Source organism: Crocuta crocuta, unplaced genomic scaffold (assembly GCF_008692635.1).
Source record: "Crocuta crocuta isolate KB4526 unplaced genomic scaffold, BGI_CrCroc_1.0 scaffold344, whole genome shotgun sequence".
Lineage (NCBI taxonomy): Eukaryota > Metazoa > Chordata > Mammalia > Carnivora > Hyaenidae > Crocuta > Crocuta crocuta.
Window position 1 is genome coordinate 1638625 of NW_027533081.1, and position 21182 is coordinate 1659806.

The 21182-nt window shown below is 44.7% G+C and overlaps 1 protein-coding gene across 5 annotated transcripts in view; it reads right to left on the bottom strand.

Annotated features, from left to right (window-relative positions):
* Window positions 1-701: 701 nt before the first annotated feature.
* HIRA (histone cell cycle regulator) overlaps window positions 702-21182 on the bottom strand; it is a 79869-nt gene continuing 59388 nt past the window's right edge. For 4 of the 5 annotated variants that reach the window (XM_077745948.1, XM_077745947.1, XM_077745949.1 and 1 more), the window contains 8 exons: window positions 20986-21090; window positions 19583-19731; window positions 18200-18361; window positions 17548-17606; window positions 17079-17184; window positions 15563-15685; window positions 14899-15062; window positions 702-1580 (listed from right to left, as the gene is read on the bottom strand). In XM_077745948.1, coding sequence (XP_077602074.1) covers window positions 1126-1580; window positions 14899-15062; window positions 15563-15685; window positions 17079-17184; window positions 17548-17606; window positions 18200-18361; window positions 19583-19731; window positions 20986-21090 — 1323 coding nt within the window. In that variant the 3' untranslated portion in view covers window positions 702-1125. Of the gene's footprint in view, window positions 1581-12679; window positions 12769-14898; window positions 15063-15562; window positions 15686-17078; window positions 17185-17547; window positions 17607-18199; window positions 18362-19582; window positions 19732-20985; window positions 21091-21182 lie in introns of all 5 variants that reach the window. The other variant, XM_077745950.1, reaches the window with a different exon arrangement.

The following is a 21182-nucleotide window of genomic DNA, read 5'->3' on the forward strand; positions in this document are numbered from 1 at the left end:
GTCAGGCACGCATGTATGCCAGTATCTCATCCAGCCACTTGAGATGAATGAGAAGGCAGTAAGATGGACACTAAGTAGGGAAGCATCCAGAGCGGGGTATCAGTGGCCAAAGTCACCCAGGCCTTCTAATTCTGAATCCAGGTCTCTGTCTCCAGACTTGAGATCCCACACAGCTGGCAGGGAAGCAACCGTGAGGTGCATAACACAGAGGTAAAGGTGCTCAGTCCTTACCATGCTTGAGGTTCCTGTGATTTTAGCTATTTCCTCTTCTGTGGGTCAGCTTCTGGACCACTTTCTAAGAAAATCCCAGCTTTCAGGTAATTCTTCGGAAAACTCAAGTCTGTACTTACTGATTTCCTTCCATGAAATTGGCAAGTCAGCTATAGCTTTTGGTGCCCAGCATGATCAGAGATCAAGAGGTACCATTGCCAGAAGGTAGGACCCTGAGGCATGGCTTGGGAAGAGACTTATGTGAGGTGGCCTATCGGTTCCCCTGGCTCAGCCTCAGATGCTTCAAAGGAAGTGACCTCCACACTGGGAAAGAATTTCTGCACGGAGAGGATGGGGCCAATAGATGACATCAAAGATCCTTTCTGGTTCTGATGTTCCATAATTGCCCATTTCAGGAGAAGGATCCATAGTGGGGGGGAAAGTGGAAGTTAGAAGGAAAAGGCAGGGGAAGCCAGGATGATTTGGTATCCAATGCGTGTTCATTTATTTTACACTTACAAAAGAAATCGCCCACCCCTCTGCCCCATTCCCCAAAAAACAGTCTCTTTTTACAAACATTTAAAAATTAAAACCAAATGAAGATAGACAAGTTAATTTCAGTACAATTATTTTTCAATGTAGCTGTCATAATTAAGAGTTTAAATTTCCTACAAGTGACCAATGTCCAAGTGACTTATAGGGAAATCCTGATTATTGGCCAAAAGGAAAGTTCCATATTACAAGTTAGCAAATTCTAGTACAAAAATAGTCCGTGTTGGAATAGCCTTTCCTTTTACATAGGTCTCAGAGTCAGTCTACTGACCGCATAATACACTGATGTTTCAGGGTTCTCTCTCTTTCACAAATGGCTCATTCGTCATAGCTGAAGCAGCACGGTGCCTGCACTGGCAGGGACTAGTGTCCACCTCGGGACCGTGCTGGAGACGCCAGGCCTGGGAGTGCCTCACTGACCCAAGGGCAGCAGGGCAGGGTCCCAGCCCCAGCTCCGCACAGGGGTCCTGGAGGGAGGGATGAGTGGCAGGCAGAGCTTCCTCCTGCTGAGGGAGCAACAGGCCCAGGAAATAGGGGAATTCTGCCCAGGGAGCTGGGCCGGTGCTGGCGCAGGACAGCCCACCTCCTGCCAGTGTCTCCTCGTTCTTCTGTAGCCTGACGAGGTGAGAGGTGGTCCTGCGCATCGTCAGTGGCGAGGGTGTGGTCCTGCCCTTGCTGTAGCCAGAGGAGGCCTAGGCAGGCTACTTGTCCCTCAGAATATCGAGCTGCTCCTGACACTCGGTGAAGAGGCGCTGAAAGCGAAGATTCTGCCCGATGACCGGCAGTAGCTCCTTCAACAGCTCCCTCTTCCGTAGACCCTGTGGACACAAGAAGTGGCAGTTGAGTGCAAGTGTCAGTGAGGAGACCTGGAAGGTGGGGAACTTCCCTGGCCTGGCAGAAAACCTTATGTCTGCCCAACTGACCCTCAGGGACCCCCTGGAGAAACTACAGATGGATGAGAACAACTTCTCTACATGCTGGCAAGTCCCGGGCAAGCTAAAAGCCTAAGCCGGGACATGTGGGATGGAATGACAGGGAGCAGGGAAAGGACACAGTGCAAAGATGCAGCAAAGAAAGCAGGGTAGGTTCTGTTCTTCTGTGTCCCCTAAGTCGGCTGGCACAGTCACCACTGGCCTTCAACTGCACTGATTAGTGGCCACGGTAGTTTGCCCTTCCAGACCAGGATGGAAATAGGATATTAGGGTAGAGGGGAAGGTGGATGGCCATCCAGGAATGACTGTTCCCGTATGTGGATGCTCTCTAGGGGCCTGAGGTCAAATCCAGGGAAGAAGCACCCAGGAAGCAGAGGCTGGCCTTGGTTTTACAATCCTGGGGCCTCTGCCCTTGGGCCTTGCCCAGGAATCTTTCATGCCTGGGTACACTGGCACCATGGTCTCCCTGGGTTCTCCTGCAACATGTACTACAAGGAGGGGTCTCCACTGCACAGAACCCTGAGGAGCACATCTGCTGCAAAGAAAAAACTACCAACCAACAACACTGACCAGTGGAAAGGAAGGAAGCCCAAGATGTTAAAATAAGCATGGTAACAAGATAGGGAATCATAGAAAAGAACTAAGTGTAGATATGTAGTATAAGCAACATAGTCATTGAAGGAGAAGGGATTTGCAGGAGAATAGACACTGCTGAAAACAAATTTGGAGTAGAGTCAGATGGAGGACCACAGACTATGCTTGAGGAGGGAGGCAAGAGAGGGGAAAATGTAAGAGGAGTAACTGTATAGGAAAAGTAAAGGCAGATGGAGGCAGCAGATGGGCCCAAGATCTACATAATGGGTCCCAGAAGAGAGAGAGAAAGAGGAGAGTAGGAAATATTTCAGGAAATAATACAGGTCGATTTCACATAATTAAATAAAATCAAATGGCCTTAGGTTGAAAGCCTCCACAAGTGCTCATCATGTAAGATATGGAAACATAATAAAGGCCATATATGAAAACCACACAAGTGACATCATTCTCAATGGTGAGAAACAGAGCTTTTCCTTTAAGATCAGGAGTAAGACAAGGGTATCCACTCCCATTACTTTTATTCAATATAATACTGGAAGTAAAGCCACAGCAATCAGATAAGAAAAAGAAATAGGCGTCAAAATTGGTAAGAAGCAAAACTTTCATCATTTGCAGATGGGATGACACTATTATACTATATGTATAAAACCCTAATGACTCCACCAAAAAGCTACTAATACTGATAAATGAATTCACTAAAATCACAAGAAAAAATTAATATATAGAAATCTTGTATTTCTTCACACTAATAATGAAGTAGCAGAATAGAAAATAAGAAAACAATCCCATTCACAACCCCACCAACTATAATAAAATACCTAGGAAGACCTGTACTTCAAAAACTGTAAAACATTGATGAAAGAAACTGAAGATGACACAAATAAATGGAAAGATATTTCATGTTCAAGGATTGGAAGGACCAATATTGTGAAAATGTACGGATCACCTGAAGCAATCTACAAATTTAATGTAATCCCTACTACAATACCAACAACATTTTTCACAAAACTAAGGGAGAAAAGTAAGATATTGGAAAAGCTGATATCTAGACATGTTAGGATGAAATATACAGAATTTGAAGATATCAAAGACAGAAAAATTCTGAAAGTTTCTAAAAAACAAGAGCATATTATCTACAAAAGGAGAGATACCAAGATACACAATAAAGTAGTGCTTATAATATACTGGAAAAAACCTCATAACTTAAACTTTTTTACCCAAATAGATATTCATATAAAAGGGTGTAATAAAAAGTATTCTTAGGCTTATAAGACCTCAAAAGGTTTGCCACAAGATCCACTGTGAAAATGTTTTGGAGGAAATACTTGAAGTAAGAAGAGATAAATCCAGACAATGCTAAAAGAGACATGAAAAGAAGTGTGATCAACTCTGGCTAAAGTTTATGTTAGCCTTAAGCAAATCATGAAAACAAAAAGTGTAAATGGCTTGAGCTTGGTGATGGGGAAAAAAAAGCTTTTCAGATTAGATAAAAAAAAAAAAAAAGCCAGCCATCTGATGTTAGTAAGAAACATATAAACATGGATGCAGAAGGGTTAAAAGTTGGAGAAAGATACGTCAGTTAGTAAAGAGTAAAAGAGAGCTACTATTTTATAATTACCAAGGAGGACTTCATGACAAAAACATCGCTGAGGAAAGAGAAAGTCAAAGACAGGGACAAAAACCATCCCCAGGGAGATTTTAATATACAACCAACTAGTAATGGGTCAGAAAGGCAAAAATCTGCAGACTCAGGTAATCTGAACTGAATGCTACATAAACAAGACTTAATGAATATATACAAAATGAAAACACACATTCTTTGGCACGCATGGAAATATAAGAAAATTGCTCTAAAAGTAAACCTCAACAAAACAGCAGGCATCAATCATTTAGACTGCAGATTGGCATGGTCAAATACAGCATAATATATGTTTTTGTAAATAATTTTATCAAAATGCAGCCACGCCCGCCCTTTTGTTTATATATCATGCTACAACAGCAGAGTTGAGTAGTTGTACAGAGACTGCATGGATTTGCAAAGCCTGACATGTTTACTCTCTGGTCTCTGAAAGAAGTAGTTTGCCAATCTCTGATATAGCTCATGTTCTCTAACCAAGAAGACACAATCAAATAGAACTCATGAATATAATTAATCAGTTAAGTTAATTAATGAAATTAATGTGAGTTAATTGAAACTAAAAATGACTTACAAGTGAATGGTAATAAAAACACTACATACTGCAAAACTGGTGAAATGCAGCAGAAGTGGGGCTCTTACAAGGATATTTGAAAACATAAAACATATTCTATCAGAGTACATAAAAGAATGACAACCAATTACCCGAGTCCAATTAAGGTATTAGAAAAACAAAAACAAAAATAACAACAAAAAAACACACACATACACAAAACAAATAAGAAAACAAATATAGAAAAAAAGACCTCAGAAAAGAAATTTTTATTTATTTATTTTATTTTATTTTATTTGAGAGAGAGAGGGAGAGAGAGATAGAGAGGCAGAGAAAGAGGGGGAGAGATGATCTGAAGTGGGTTCTGCGCTGACAGTACCTATAGCCTGATGTGGTGCTCAAACTCGCAAACCATGAGACCATGACCTAATCCAAAGTCAGATGTTTAACTGACTGAGCCACCCAGGCACCCTCCCCCAAAAAAACATTTTTAAAAAGAAAATGAGATAATAAAGAATTGAAACCAATAAATTAAAAACTTTTGATACAAAAGATGAATAAAGACAAATCATTTTTTTTAAAAGACTAAAAAAAAACCTCTCACAAGATTAATCAAGAAAGGGAGAAATCTCCCCCCCCCCCAAATATTAGGAATAAAATAGGAACATAACTATGGATATAGACAATACAAAAAGAAATGAGTACTGATCAACAACTTTATGCCAACAAAACTGAACATTTAAAGAAAATAGACTAACACCTAGAATCTAAGGCAATTAAAAAATAAATAGAAAGTAGGAGTTAAATCTTACCACAAGGAAAATATCAGGTATATTAGTTTTGTAACCTGATGCTTAAGAAACTTCCAAGGAACAGTTTTTTCCAAACTTAAATAAACTCAAAGAACAAAAAAAGAGGAACAACTCCCAATACATTCTATGAGACAAAATAACCTTGATTCTAAAACCAGACAAATGAAAGAGCCCAGGCCAGTTTTACCCATGAAATCAAGTGTACAAATCCTCTAATAAATTATTAGCAAATTAATTATAACAGTGAATTAAAAATATACTATGTCTAAGTTATTGTTTCTCCAAGAAATTGAAGATAATTTAATCTTAGAAAACTTATGATTTACTCTAATAGATTTTAATATTATGGAAAAAATGCACAAGAATTGGAAAACAGGAAATAAAACATCTATTTGAGATGATTTGATTGCTTACTCTACACAGAAAACACACAACTATTGATAAAATAATAATAATAATGATAAAAACATAACAAAAATGTGTAGAAAGATCAATGATTCAAAGAAGAAATCCCAAGGGAAATTAGAGAATATCTTGAGACTAATGAAAATGAAAACCATATACCAAGAATGACAGGATGCAGCAAAAGTGCTCATTAGACAGAAATTCATAGCTTTAAGAATCTACAAAGAAAGACCTCAAATCAATAACATAACCTTCTGTCCTTTGAAACTAGAAAAATAAAAGCAAGCTAACCCAAATCAAGCAGAAGCAAGAAAATCACACATGAGTGAAAATAAAATGGAGAATAGAAAAATAGAGAAAATAATGAAACCAAAACATTATTTGAAAAGATCATCAAAATTAATAAACTTTTAGCTAGATGGACTAAGGAAAAAAGAGAGAAGACTCAAATCACAATAAGAAATGAAACAGGAGCATTACAACTGATGCCACAAAAGTAAAAATTATAAAGAAACAACTGTAAACAAACAATTGTACATCAATGAACTGGACAACCTACACAATATGGACAACTTTCTAGAAACACACAGCCTACCAAGATTGAATCATGAAGAAACAGAAAATCTGAACAGATCTATAACTAGCAAAGAGATTGAATCAGTAATCACAAATCTCAACAAAAAAGAGCCTATAACTGACCAATTGGCTTCATTGGTGAATTTCACCAAACAGTTAAAGAATTATTAACAATCTTCAATTGATGCAAACTTTTTTCTGACAAAGTTTAACACTCATTGCAAAAACACTCCAAAGACTAGTAACAGAAGTAAACCACCTCAATATAACAAAGGCCATATAAGAAAGTATCACATTCAATATTAAAAGACTGAAAGTTGTTGCTCCAACGTCAGGAACAAGGCAAAGATGCCAGCTTTCACCAGAGTACTAGTAGTTCTAACCAGAGCAATGAGGCAAGAAAATGAAATAAAAGGCATCCAAGTTGGAAAGCAAGAAGTAAACCTTTTTTGTTTGTAGACAAAAACATCTTATATGTAGAAAACTCCAAAGGCTCTATAAAAAAATCTGTTAGAATAATGTGCAAATTTGCACATTAAGAAATTAATACACAAAAATCAGTTGCATTTTTGTACACCAACAGCAAACATTCTGAAAAGGAAACTAAGAAAACAATTCCATTTACAATAGCCTCTGAAGAATAAAATACTTAAAAATAAACATAACCAAGGAAGTAAAAGACTAGTACACTGAAAACTAGTAGTTTGTAAGAATAGTGCTGAAAGAAATTAAATGTAAATAGTAGGACATCTTCTGTTCATGGATTGGAAGATACAATATTGTTAAGATGTCAATAACACCAAAAAGAATCTATAGATTTAATGTATTCAGTATCAAAATCCTAATGGTGTTTTTCACGGAAGTAGAATAATTCATCCTAAAATTCATATGGAATCTCAAGGGAACCTAAATAGCCACAAGAATTTTGAAAAAGAAAATGAAAGGTAGGGAGGCCTCATAGTTTCTGACTTCAAAACTTATTTTTGCTCTTCCTATAAGTGATTTGAGGCGATCTCTGCAAGTGGTCACTATTCACTTGACCCAGAAAGCTCTACAAAATCAAGCAAATCAAGAGGTTCAAGGCTTCATGCTCACTTTCTGAATGCACGTGAAACTGCACAGGCATCAAGGGTATGCATATCTGAAAAGCCACCAAGTATATGAAGATTGTCACTTTATAGAAGCAATGTGTCCATTCTGTCACTACAATGGTGTTGGTAGGTACACCCAGGCCAAAAAGTGGGGCTGGATACAGGGTCAGTGGCTCAAACAGAGTGCTCAATTTTTACTACACATGCTTAAAAATGCTAAGAGGAACGCTGAGCTTAAGGGTTTAGATGTAGATTTTCTGGTCATTGAGCAGCACATTCAGGTGAACAAAACTCCCAAGATGCAGTGAACTTACAGAGGTCATGTTTGGACTGACCCATATATGAGCTCTTCCTGCCACACTGAGAGGATCTTTATTTAAAAGGAGTAGAGGGGCACCTGGGTGGCTTAGTCGGTTGGGCGTCCGACTTTCGCTTAGGTCATGATCTTGCGGTTCGTGGGTTCGAGCCCCGCGTCGGGCTCTGTGCTGACTGCCAGCTCAGAGCCTGGAGCCTGTTTCAGTCTGTGACTCCCTCTCTCTCTGACCCTCCCCTGCTCACGCTGTCTCTCTCTCTCTCTCTCCTAGAAATAAATAAAACATTAAATAAATAAATAAATAAAAGGAGTAGATTTTTCCTAAACCAGAAGAGGAGGTTGCACAGAAGAAAAGGATATCAAAGAAGAAACTGAACAAAAACTTATGGTCTGGGGATAAATTCCGCATAAAATAAATGCAAGTAAAAGTAGAACAATAAACCAAAAGACAATCACCCTCTAAAACAACAAAGCTAATTTCAAAACTATTGTGCCCTTTAAATTTTGAACTATGTGACTATATTACCATCCAAAATAAAATTTTAAATTAAAAAACTGAGTATTTTAATTAAAAAATGATAAAAGGGGATGAAGTAAACTGCCATAAAAAAAGCAGAACATACTGCCTGCCTGTGGAACCAGAGGCGAGCTGCAAGAGAATGTGCCTTTTGGCCTGAAGGCTGGTGTCTATACCAACTGCAACTAAGTACCACCTCACACTCTGGGCTCTCAGTATGTCTCTCTACTATTTAAAGGCAGCAGCCTGGGACACCGCTCATCACTACCTGTCTGGGCATTGTCACAGCTCCTATACTGAAGACTGGTCTAACCCTTCAACATTGAACAATGATCTTTGAGAGAAAGAAGCCTGGACCTTTGGGGTCTCCTGAAGCAAACTGGTAGCTCATATCACAAAGAATAATTTCCCAGTATATAAAGAGTTCCTAGAAACCCAATAAGAAAAACACACGTACTCTGGTTTCTCTTCAGATCGCATAAATCTTTCACCTTTTACCAATAAGAAAAACACATGGCAACAAAGTATTTCAACAGATAGTTTAAAAGAGGGAGTATACGTGGCTCTTAAATATATTAAATGATGCTTTCTACTGAGCCTCTTTGGAGGACTACTGAGTCACTATTGCTGCTTTTAAGCCTACCTTCCATCCACAGCTCCATTTTCCCAGCTACCTTGAGAACCAGTTCCATTTCAATGATCAATTCTTGCCATAAAAGTACTCAGAAAGAAACTCAACAAGAGAGCACAGTGCTCATGCTCAAATATGCTCTCACTATCATGATAAAGAGACTGTAACACAGGTTTTTTTTTAATTTTTTAAAAATGTTTTTATTTATTTCTGAGAGAGTGAGAAACAGCAGTTTTTAAAAAAATTTTTTTAAATGTTTTTATTTCTGAGAGAGTGAGAGAGACAGCATGAGCAGGGGAGGGACAGAGAGAAAGACACAGAATCTGACGCAGGCTCCAGGCTCTGAGCTGGCTGTCAGCAGAGCCCGAGGCAGGGCTAAAAGCCACGAACTGTGAGATCATGACCTGAGCCGAAGTTGGATGCTTAACCGACTGAGCCACTCAGGCACCCCTTGTTTTGTTTGTAAAAAAGGAATAAATTCAGCATAGTGCTAAGATCAGGAGGGAATCAATGCAGCAGACATCAGGAGTTGGCTAGGTCTACACCTGCTCTAAGACTCTTCTACATACTCTTTACTGCTCACTTCCCCAGTGAGGGTGCTCAAGTTATTTGCTGGTTGCCTGTGAGGCATGGACTAACTTCTGGGAGTTTTTCTTTTTCTGAGGAATAGATGTTGCTGGTACTGGCTTCCTACTATCCTCCTTCCTTGGACTTGGGTATGAAAGTCACCTTACGACCATGAGGTAAAGTCCAAGAGAATCACAGAGACAGAGGGTGCCACCTACTTCCAGATGACTTATTTAGAGAAGAGAAAGGGAGAAAAAAAAACCATAAAGATTTCAGCACCATTACAAGGAGTATCATTTACTTGCAGCTGAAAGCATTTGTCATGGATACCAGAGACCATGAGCAGACCAGCTATACTAGGTAATTTACAGAAGGTAAAAAGCAGGTAGAACTACATCTTCCCTCCCCGGAAGGGAGCCCCAGGCTCTCCTGGGCAAAGCTCCAATGAGGTATCCTCCCTGGAGCTAGCACGAACAAGCAGCAGGAAGGAGTGGGAGAAAAGAGCACATGGCTAAAATTGGTGGCCTGCTAGAGCTCTCTTCCATCTGTACCATATTGGCCAAGCATGCTTACCATGAGGCTGAGAGAAAACTGCTATGTAGAGCTCCAGCTGACTGGGCTAAGGTTCCCAGAGTGGCCACTGGATCACAGACTGAAGCTCTACAACTTGGCCTGGGGAAGGGTTGGTAAGGCACATGCCAGCCTATCTCTCACCCAAGATGTCCTGTCAGGGTGTTCCGGAGGTGATGCGTGGTAAAGAAACAGCTTTACTCTTACTGGTAATTCACAACCTTTCCAGTTGAGGACAGGGAAGCTACACAAACAGAAACAGAACTTAGAGACCTAATGTGCTAGTGACAAAGGATTGAGCTGGGATGTGGAGAAGATAGAAGGCCAGAGAAGGACGCCTTTGCCTTAGGAACATTTACTGATGAGAAAGAGGCTAAGCAAGCTTCTGCCAGATTTGAGGGCCTAAGGGGATCAAAGCAGGGGCCAAAATAAAAAGTAGGAGTCCCTGGTAAGTCATCCCCCCTTATGGTGCCACCCCAAGGGGATGTACCCTAGAATAAGGGTAAACTGGAAGTAAACCAGCCCCTGCACAAATAAATGTCTGGATTTGAATTCCAAGACAGCCCAGAAAACCTAAATCCCTGAACCAGGTTGAGGGGACCCTGCAGTGCTGGTGCCTCAAGAACTGGCAGCAGCAAATAAAAGTACTCCATGAAAGAAAGTAACATTACTTAAGTCCTCAAATCATTCCTACAAATAATTTTTCAAATAACATGTTCAGGAGACAGTTAAAAATAATCAGACGTGTAAGGAAATAGGCATATAAATGAGAAACTGCAGACACCTCTATAGGCAAAAGAAACAGATCCACAAGGGCTCCCGATACCAGAATTTTCAGGTATAAAACTTCAAAATAATTAAGCTTACTATGCTCAAGCAGATAAAAGACTAAATAGAAAATCTGGGGAGAAAACTGAAACTATAAAAAATTATACAGAAGATTTTAAAAAGAGAAGACATTACATTTCTCTAATGTTGGGGAAAATGGAAAGGAAGATATAACTGAAGAAAAGAACCAAGAAAAATCTGCAGAATGAATGAAAGAAATAGACTATGGGCTTTGTAAAACTTCAAGACAATAAGAGAGGATCCCAAAAGAACTTACAAAGCAATGGAAATCAGATTTGCAGCAGAGTTTTAGCAACAAAAGTGGATGTTAAGACTGTGGCACCATACCTTCAAAAGTGTAAGGGGAATTGACTTTGAAGGTAGGATTCTATTAACCAACCAGACTAGGATCTATTACAACAAAATAAAAATCAAATAAAACACATAGGCCAAGCACACACCACGGCCTATAGAGCCTGTGTGGTCCGACCCTCCAGCCTTTCTGACTGCAACCCCTTTCACCCTCCCATTGCTATCTGCTCAGCTATTCCTTCCACATTGCAAGCCCTGCCACCTTAGGGCCTCTGGACTTGCTGTTCCCTTTACCTGGATGTTCTTCATCCAGTTATCTGTGGGGCTTTGCCCCTCACCTTTTCTGGTCTCCGCTCAGTTAGTTAAGGCTTCCTTGATTACCCAATATAAAATAGCATCCTGAAAGTATCCCCTTGCCTTCTTTATGTTTGTTCACAGCATCCACCCCTACCCAACACAATACATTTGCTCTGTTGTTTAGAATCTGCTTCTCTGCACAAGAATGTAGACCTTTGAAGGTGGGGCTTGTCGGCTTTGTTCACTGCTCACTGTCCCGTGCCTGGCCTGAGCAGGTGCTCCATCAGTATTTGCTCAGTGACTGAATGAAGCTGGGGGCTTACATCTACAACCCCATCCCTTACCAACCTGTTCCTTTCAATGAACTGACAGCTGTGTGTGTAAGCCAAAAAATCTGGAGGCAACTGTATGCATACTCATTATTCTCTGTCTCTTAATCTATTCCATATCCACCCATCCACCCACCAAGTCTGGTTGGATCTGCCTCCAAAATACAACTTGAATCTTTCTCCTTTCCCCCTTTCCATGGCCATCATGCCAATCCAAGTCACCTTCACCTATTGCCAAGACTGCTGCAAAAAACAATTCCTTATTGCTTTGCTACATCAGTTCATATCACTTCTGCTGACTGATCTAGGTCACTTCATGTCACTTCTGCACAAACTCCTCCAACAGCTCTAGCTCCTCACAAGGTCTCAATCATCTCCTTCCTGCTCATCTGTCTCACCTAATCTCACACCACCTTCTTCTCCTTTGCCTACTATACTCCAGTCACAGCGGCCCCCCATGTACCATGCCTTCTTTGCATTCACTATCACCTCTACCAGGAGGCTCCCAGGTCTCAGCAGAGCTGGCTCATTTTTAACCCTTGGCTTATTGCTCTGCTTATTTCCTTCTTAGCATAATATATAGTCTAAAACTATCTTGTTGAATGAATTGCTTACTTGCTCTTGTCTGCCTCGCTACCAGACTGGGAGCTCCACAAAGGCAGGGAAGGATCTTTCATCTTCTCTACTGAACAAACCCACAGCCCCTGGCAGGCAGCTTTCCTTAGCACAGGTGCATGCGTGACTGAGCACTCCCTAGGCCCCTGAAACCAAGGGCCCAGCTCCTGCCCAGTAGGGAAGTACTGGCATCTCAGTCTCTCACTGATGCTGGGGCCCAAGGCGGTATGCTGAAGAAGTCTAATGGGGAAGAACTTCAAAGCACTTTGACTTATTTTTCATTTCTACCTTCACTTTTCAAGACAGAATTCTTGTGGCAAGAATGAAAGCAGCACCTACCACTACCGTTGACTCCCACTGGCTTCCAGTGGAGTAGTGAACCGGACCCAGTAAGTCCTTGCATATTTCTCGGAGTCGGTATTCAAACCCTAATTACGGGAAAAAACAAAACAAAACAAAACAACAAAACAAAACAAAACAGAAATAGGAACACATTACAAAAAGAAATAAAAAATCAAGAATATGCTAAGTTGTTGTGTATATCAAAATAGATTGAACAAATGTTTATTTTATTGGCTGCTTTGGGCAAAAAGCCTCCTGCACGACTCTCAGTTTGGGGCACCGAGACCCATATTGCCAGACTCACTCATGAACCCACTCCCTTGACAACATATACAGTAGCCCCTCTATGTGCTGGGCCCATGGGAAAAACAAGATGTGGCCAGCTCTGGGACAAACTCCCCAAGGTGATGGGAAAATGTGGGAATTGTAGAAGGAGGGGAGTGGGCTGGTCAGATTTGTTTCAGAGAAGATGTGCTGACAGTGAGAGGAGATCAGCAGGGTCAGGAGGTACCTTCGGGAAGTAAGAGATGGCAAAGATATGAATTTAGAGTAAGGAGGTGGTGACGGAGCAGAGAAGATAGGAGAAGCAGTCACAGGCCCGTCACCTCATGGCTTATGGAGCCACATGGAGTGCCACAAATGCTGGTGGCAGAATCTGGGGGCCTGTTAGCACTGGCGGCAGCTGAAGCCATAGGGTATGATGAAATCACCCAAAGATGAGGGTGGAGAATAAGAAGGTGATGCTGGAATCTGAGGAATTATAGAAGTGAGAGGGGTCTCCGTTTAAAATTTGAGTCCTTTTATAGTCGAAGCAAGAAACAGAACGGAGGTGACTTGTGTTATTGGATGTAAGAACATATGTTGTGAAAGGTGGAGAAAGAGAAGCAAGCAGAAGTGATCCCACAAGTAGGTGCAGGCCCCAGAGGAGGCAGCGGCTTTGTGTAGGGCATCAGGATGAGTCCTGATCAACACCCAGGATGAAGTAAATCAGAGGAGTCAGAGGACAGGTATCCTCAGGGGATTGAGGTGTGAGGCCCAGATGTGATAGGAACACCCCAGCAAAGGTGTGGGCTTGGGAAGATTGATTATTTAGAAGACTCAGTGACCACATAGGCTGTGCAACCATGCAGACTGGGCGGGAAGAGAAAAATTAAACTCATCATTGGAGTAGGCTGGGGAGGGGTGAGGGGCTTTGAGTTGGTCAGCCATATTTGTTGTCATCAGAGGTGTATATATACACACAATTATGTTATCAGAGGCAATGTGAGTTCTAGGAGTGACAACTGTAGAGGATCGGCATTTTTTTTCTCTTTTCTGTACTCTAAATTATAAACAAAATAGGGAGGGTGATGTTAAAAGCAAACCAAGAAGACCAGGAGAGGCTGTGGGGAACGATGTTATGTGACCAGGCCTGGAGATGTGTGGTCACACAGGAGTTTTGAGAGTGCTTGTCCCCAAGCTATAAACCTGGAGGACAAGCTCAAGTGGGAGGAAGGTGGTAAGAAACAACACCACACTTGCCCAGCAGAAAGATGAAAGGCTATTTACTGGAGGGCGCCCTGAGAACAGGATGTCCATCTCTTTCAACATACCTAGCTTCTGCTTGACCGAAAAGGGAAAAAGGGGTGGTAGGAGAGATACCAGGAAGGGAACAGAAGTCTTGGCAGGAAAAGCTGGGCTAGAAGGCCAAGGAGAGGTACTAGACAGCGGGCAGGCCCTTCCAGGGCAGGAGGGGCTTGGAAGAAGAGAAATGCAGGCTCAATGGATGTTGCCAGAAGAAGCCCTTGTCTGGGGTGACCAGCTATCACTGAAGCTCCAGGGTATGAGGGAAGGCAGGAGTCTGAGTGTCTCATCTGCTCTTCTGGAGCCTGTTTATCCAAGCATCCTATGCCCCCGGCACCCCTCCCGCTGCCAATCTTCCTGGTCCTCAGGGCTTACCTGATTCAGGGCCTCAGAGCCTGTAATAGGTCTGGATGCCTGCTAAGCTGCCTTGATTACAGCTCAGGCTAATAGATGGGTGCTGAGGGCCACCTTGCTGATGGGGGAGTTGGAGGCCAGGGCCTCTGGGGGTAAACACAGGAGACAGGGAGGAAGGAGAGTGTAGAGAACCCTAGGCCACTGCATTTCTGCCTTTATTCATGGGCTTTCAGGAAGGTCATGTGGGGGTAGAAACTGAGCCAGACCCAGGAAGATGGAGGGGCCACCAGAAACCTCACCTTCATTCACAAGGTACCGAGCGTAGAGGAGGAGCCAATGACGGTACTCATGGCTGGACTGCAGTGTGAGTGCCGCCGCAACCTGATTCTCCAAGTAGGCCAGGGTGGTCTCCTGCTGCACTACATGAGGCACGGAGAAGAGTCGGGCTGCCTGTCTTCCTGAACTGCAGAGACCGTCAGAGCAAGCATCATGAGGCAGTGAGCAATGCATGGGGCAGGAGGCTGCCACCTTGTGCCCCTGGACACCAATGAGGAGCCAGTAAAGAGGCAGGTGTCAGACTCCACACTGGCCAAACCGTCCCCATGTCCCAGCCACAGGCCTCCTGGTCTGTCTAGCATCCCGGGTGCACCCACCCTATGCCTCCTATCAAGGCCCCTGAGGTGACAGGCCAGCAGCCCATTCCCCCCTGCTCCTCAAAATACTGCGCATCATTGTGTTCATGACCCATAGCACCTCAGGCCACCATCTGTGCCCTGAAGTGACAGGGCTTGTGATCCAGCACCACGTGTTATTACATAATGTGGGCCCACAATCCTTGGCACCCTCCAACCTGCCTGTGTTAAGTAGTAGCTAGGCACAGGGGAATGGCAGTCAGAGTGCAGGCCTGGGTGGGACTGTGCTTGTGTGACCCAGCCACCTCCCCCAGCAAATTGGGTCACCTACGTGGAGGCACGGCCCTGGACTATGGCTAAAGGTCCGGAGCACAGCATGGCGTCCTGGGGAGGCAGGCTGCTCCTGAAGTCTGCACATTGGGCCAGGGAGTCCTGCTTGTCAGACACCAGGTTCCTGGGGAGGCAACAGTAGGAGCAGAGGTCAGGAAAACAGAAGGTCCACCAGAAAGGTTGGCAGCGAGGCCCCGACGAGCAAACACCACATGACTTGTGGTGAGAGTGCCAGCAGAGGCTGAGTGTCACTGCATTCTTTCCATAGACTGTTCATGGACAGGTTTCATTATGAGGCAAAATCGATGATGGTGAAGGTCACCAACAAGGCTCTCGTTGGGACCACTTAAGCTCCATGGTCTCAGAACTGGAGGACAGAGGCCTGTGTGTGAAGTGTGCATCAGATGCCCACCTGACTAGGGCCCACCTGGCCCAGTCCTTGGAAGCTTCCAGGAATGCCAGGCCCTAGCCTTCTTGAGCTTCTATAGCATCCCAAGCAGTCAGCTTCTTGGGACCTTTCACATCTTTGCTAAGAAAAATTTCTATGCACACTTTTAAAATAGTTGGATGTCTTTATAAAAATGTGTCCAAAATACAGAGCCAACACTTCTCTTCTTAAAGAAATAGCCTATTTCCATAATTACAGTAAATATAATACACAAGAGTTTGCAAATTGGAAGAGCTAGGAATGGGGAGTTCCAATTTTTTAAAAAAATGTTTTATTTTTAAGTAATCTCCTAATCTACACCTAATGTGGGGCTCACACTCACAACCTCAAGATCACGTGTTTTACCAACTGAGCTAGCCAGGCACCTGTTTTTGTGTTTTTAACTCAAGAAAGAAATCTCAGTGGGAGGATAAACTTGTGCCTGGCAACCCTTGACAAATAAGGGCTGGAGGACAGCTGGCTTGGGTATGAAGGACCAAAGGTGCAGGCAGAAGAAGAGAGTGGCTGGTATACAATGTACATGCTTCACATGTCTGGATTAAGATCTTGGAGGAATAGAGATTTTACAAATACAGAAAAGAACTCTAAACTCCAAAATGGGCTGAGGAAAGACAGACCATGACACATGGTAAGTGACGGTGCAAACTTACTAATTCACAAGTCAGCTGAACTGCTTGCTACTTGGCTCCTGCTAAACTACAAAAATTGATGAATGTGGACAACATTGTTGTGAAGCCCACTCACCTATGCTCTAATGCCAGGCTGGAAATGTGTATTGGCAACCATAAGAATTTTCAAATGCTCATTCCAAAGTGACTCCAGAGAACAATGCAGAAAAAGGAAAGCACCCCTGCTCAGGGACTGTGGGGCCTTACTGGTGGCTTTAAGCTCTCTCTTTCCTTGGATAGGGTGGATAGAGCCCAGTAGTGCTGCCACTGTTGCCCCAACCATAGGGCTTGACTGTCAGGAAAAGCCAGGCCAGGAAGACCTGACTGCCAGGACCAGGAGTCTATTCCAGCTCAGACGGACACTCTCCCAGAAGGACAGGGTCAGGGGCTGGCTTACTTACCATGTAGAAAGTGATGGATTAAAGCAGTATGCCTTCCCATCAGATAGGTTCATCACTGGGATTCCATGCTGTGTCAGCAAGATCTGTGACACTGTCATGTCACTTCCTAGGGAGACAGCACAAGAATGGGTTCTGGGTGTGTTCTGATCAGCAGTTGCCTGCATATGACCTAAGGAGAAACGCAAACCATGGCTCCCATTGTCCTAGCAACACATGCCTTCACACTGACTCAGCAACTAGGCAGTTGCTGCTCTGCTCCAAACATGCTGGTCTCACTGCCACCCACCAGGCTGTTTGTCACCTTTCAGGGACCCATTCAAATGTGCTCCTGGGGAGAATGCATTCCCTCCAACACTGAATGCCTCAGGCTGGGCCCAGCGCCTGGTTCATGTCAGGAATTCAAACTGCCTTGTCCTGGTATCGCCTGCCCCACCCCAGAGAAGAAGGAGTGGTCCACTGCTGAGGTTACCTGCCAGGATGGAGTGTAGAGATTCTTCTTTCACCACAACTACCTGTCTGTGAACATCCCTAGGAGAGAGACAGGGAACAGCTTACTCTCCAGTTGGGGTAAATGCATCAGAGTGTGCCTTGGTGGTCAGACCCCACTCTACAGTCCCTGGTGCAGAGCCAGCCCTTGCTTCCCCCGAGAGGGGCTCTGTGCCACAAGTGGCTTCCACTCCCCATGTGTCACTACACTACTTCTGCACAAGATTACAGCAGAGGGCCTAGGCAACAGAGCTGTGGGGTCTGCCACCAACACCATGCCAACTCTGGGAGAAGCAGGCCAAGCTCTGGCAGCTGAGATCCCATTTTTGGATCCTCGCACATGTAATCAGGCACTATGATTTGTCATGAGGTTTACTCCTGTAAGATGGCGGCAGGGGCAGGCAGCCTGTCCCACTTCTACTTGCACATCCTCCCTCCCCCAACACGGGTTGGCTATCACAAGCAGTGTGTGACTGCTTAGCGCTCCTCAGGCGTTAAGATCCCCAGGCCTACAGGGTCCGAGGACAGGTCTGCTGAGTGGCCTCCTTTGCTTCCTTCTCTGTCCTTGCAGTGAGAGGGGACCTACACAACCCTATCTTGCTTGGAGCCCATCCTACCCTAGACCTGCCTCTCACCAGACAGACAACGTGGCTGCAGCTGTGAGTGCCATGACGTAGAAGCCCGTGCAGTGCAAAGTGGAGATTGGGGACGGCAGGAGGATGGGAGGGAGGAGACGGCGACCACAGGCGGAGAACACTGACAGCATCCTCTTTTCACAGGCAACACATACCACGTCACTGAAACGGCAGAGAAGGGACAGGTGTCATGATGACTGGGAGCTGTGGCAGAGGCAGCAGCCCTGAAATGCAGAACTTTTCCTCTTTCTGTGCCCACCCTGTACCTGCTGTGGCGTTCCTCTGAGCAGAAGCAGCAGAGGGAGAGGTGGGCCAAGGGCTTGCAGCAAGGACCAGGGCAGCAGGGAGCTGCTCATGGGAGCCTAGCCGAAATGAGACCTGATTAAAGAGAATGTGTTCTCTTTCCTTTCAGGGGCTGCTTGAGTTTTCTGAGCTCAGACTAATGTTGACTCAGGGGGAGCCCACAGCAGTACCCACCACACAGGCCTCTTAGTCCTTCACGGGTCTCTGGGATTAGGAAGCTCAGTCTGCTCATCTTGGCAGAGAATGAAAAGGAGGTACAGAATGATGGTTCCTCCTAGGCGCAAGACCATGCAGCTGCTCATGGCCCATGGGAACCCTTGCCTAAGATGGAAGGTCAAGTACTTGCAGACACCATAAAAGCATTTTACATGCAGCCTCATGATAACTAATTAAGGACTTAGTTAAAATGACTGTATCTAAGCCAATTATTTTTGTAAAATCCTTATGAGTACCAAATACATGGTCCTGAATACAGATCCTACACCTCAACAGACACTTGAGGAAAACCCTGGTCCTCTTTTCAGATCAAGCACATGCAAAACAAATCCAGGGGACTGTGTCCTGGAAGCTCAAGGGAAGGCACAGGATGACTAACCACTGAATTAAGGTCTCCCCTCATACAGAATATGGAAAGGGCTGGGCTGAAAACTCACAGGACAATCAGAAATCCATCCTGATCTCCCTGGATGAAAATCTGGGGTCCAAAGAAAGAGCCATTCCATGTCAGAGAGAGCCAGGCAGAGCTCAGCCTGGAACCTGAGACTTTAGGAATTTGGCCAGATAAGCGAATCACAACATCTGGGATTTCAACCCTGATTTGAAATCCTGCCCTGGGTGACCCTCTAAGACAGCCTCCCCAAGTGTAACATGGTGATAATGATGCTGGTTTTATTAGGTCTTGTGGGGACTAAGATGACAGATGCACGTCCTTAGCCCAGGGCAAGGCATGGTACAGGCCTCTGTGGGAGCTAGCACATAGGGCAATGCACTCTGTCTCAGATAGTAACAGTGCCACACAGCATAGCACGTGGTGCTTGCATGACATTAAAAGCTGGGCTGGGCAAAGACCCTCACCCTTACCAGCTGCCGGCAGCAGTGAGGATCCGGCTGGTGAGCACTGTCTCCCACTCCTTCCCTTCCCGGTTACACTTCAAACGACTTAGCTTCACGCCCCCCACAGCAGTCACTTCATTCTCCACCTCAATGTACATGGAGGGGTCGGAGCTCACCTGGGTGGAGGAAAGCAAACAAAATGTCTTTTCAGGTAATGGTGGGCCCACTGAGATTTGGGTCATGTGACAGGTGAGATGTTCAGAGACCCCACAGCAGGAAAAAGACACAGAGAAGTAGACAGAGCTGGCTAGCCTATGGGATGGTGGTGGTATGTGTAGTAACAGGGTGGGACAAGGTCAGAGGTCCAGATGTATGGCACCCAGGGCAGGGAAAGGGCTGGGCGCTGGCTTAGCCTCATCTCTCATACCCAGGGAGTTGATGGATGGATAGCCCATATGGAAACCCAAGGGAGAATGGCTGAACAGTTTGCACTCATATGGCCAAACAACTAGGTGAGGTGGGGCAGAGGGCTGGATGCTGCTGGGAAACGAGTCCCTTCATAGACCCCCAGAAACCAAGAAGAGCCCCAAGCGGCAGCACTCAGTGGTAAAGCCCCTGGGTTATGGAGTGGGGTAGCTAGAGTATGGAAAAGGTTTTGTGTGCCCTGTCTCTGCATACATCAGCAACAAACCACATGGGTCCCTACCCTCAGGCCCAGAAAGCCTTGTGGTGGGAAGGGCTGACACCTCTGGTGTCCCACAAGGACCAGCTTGGGTGGGGCAGTGTATGCTCAGTAGAAAGTGACCTGCATGTGGGGTCCTACAAGGTTTCTTGAGGACGTGCATCTGAGCTGAGGAACAAAAGGCATAAACCTATGGCATGTCCAAGGTCAGGTGCTAGACTGAGTGAATGGAAGGGCTCTAGGTATAAAGGATTCTTTGCTCTAGAGCTGTGTTTTGAATAAGCACAAGGTCACAAGCTTCTACTCCAAGAGCTCAAACAGCTCTGACGATGACTCTGCTGGGTCCTGGGAAGAGGACAGGGCCAGTGAGGTGGTTGGGAGGCCACTACCACGCAGTCCAACTACATCAACTCTGAGGCTACCCAAGGCTGAATGTGGAGCTCAAGGAGGCTACCAAAAGGAACACCATAGACAAGTCTTGAAGGAGCTGGCCATCCAGAAGACGGCAGCAGGACTGTAAGAGAAAAGCACAGAGAAGAGAAATGTTGTGTGTGGGGGGGGTGGGCGGGCAGCAGGGGGGCCCTTGGGAAAGAGGCTAGTCATGGGCCTTGCTTAGCTACAACTTCCCCCAGAAAGTGATGGAGAGCCACTGGAAAGCAGCCCTAAGTTAGTGACAATTAAGGATTTACACAGGGGAATAGTGGAGAGAATGTGCATGCTTGTTGGGGGAGGCAGGAAGCCTGCTCACCTGGAGGGTGAATGCTCTCTGTGGGCCTGGCATGGGCAGCTTCAGTGCAGGTGCTGGTACAGACAAACACACGGCGTCCTTCTCTGCGGTCAGGGCAGCTGGGGACTGCAAGAGCAGAAATGTCCCTGAGCCCCGCCCCAGCACTGTAGGGCAACGTCAGGTAAAGGTGAGTCACCCACAGGTGACACCAGGCTGGT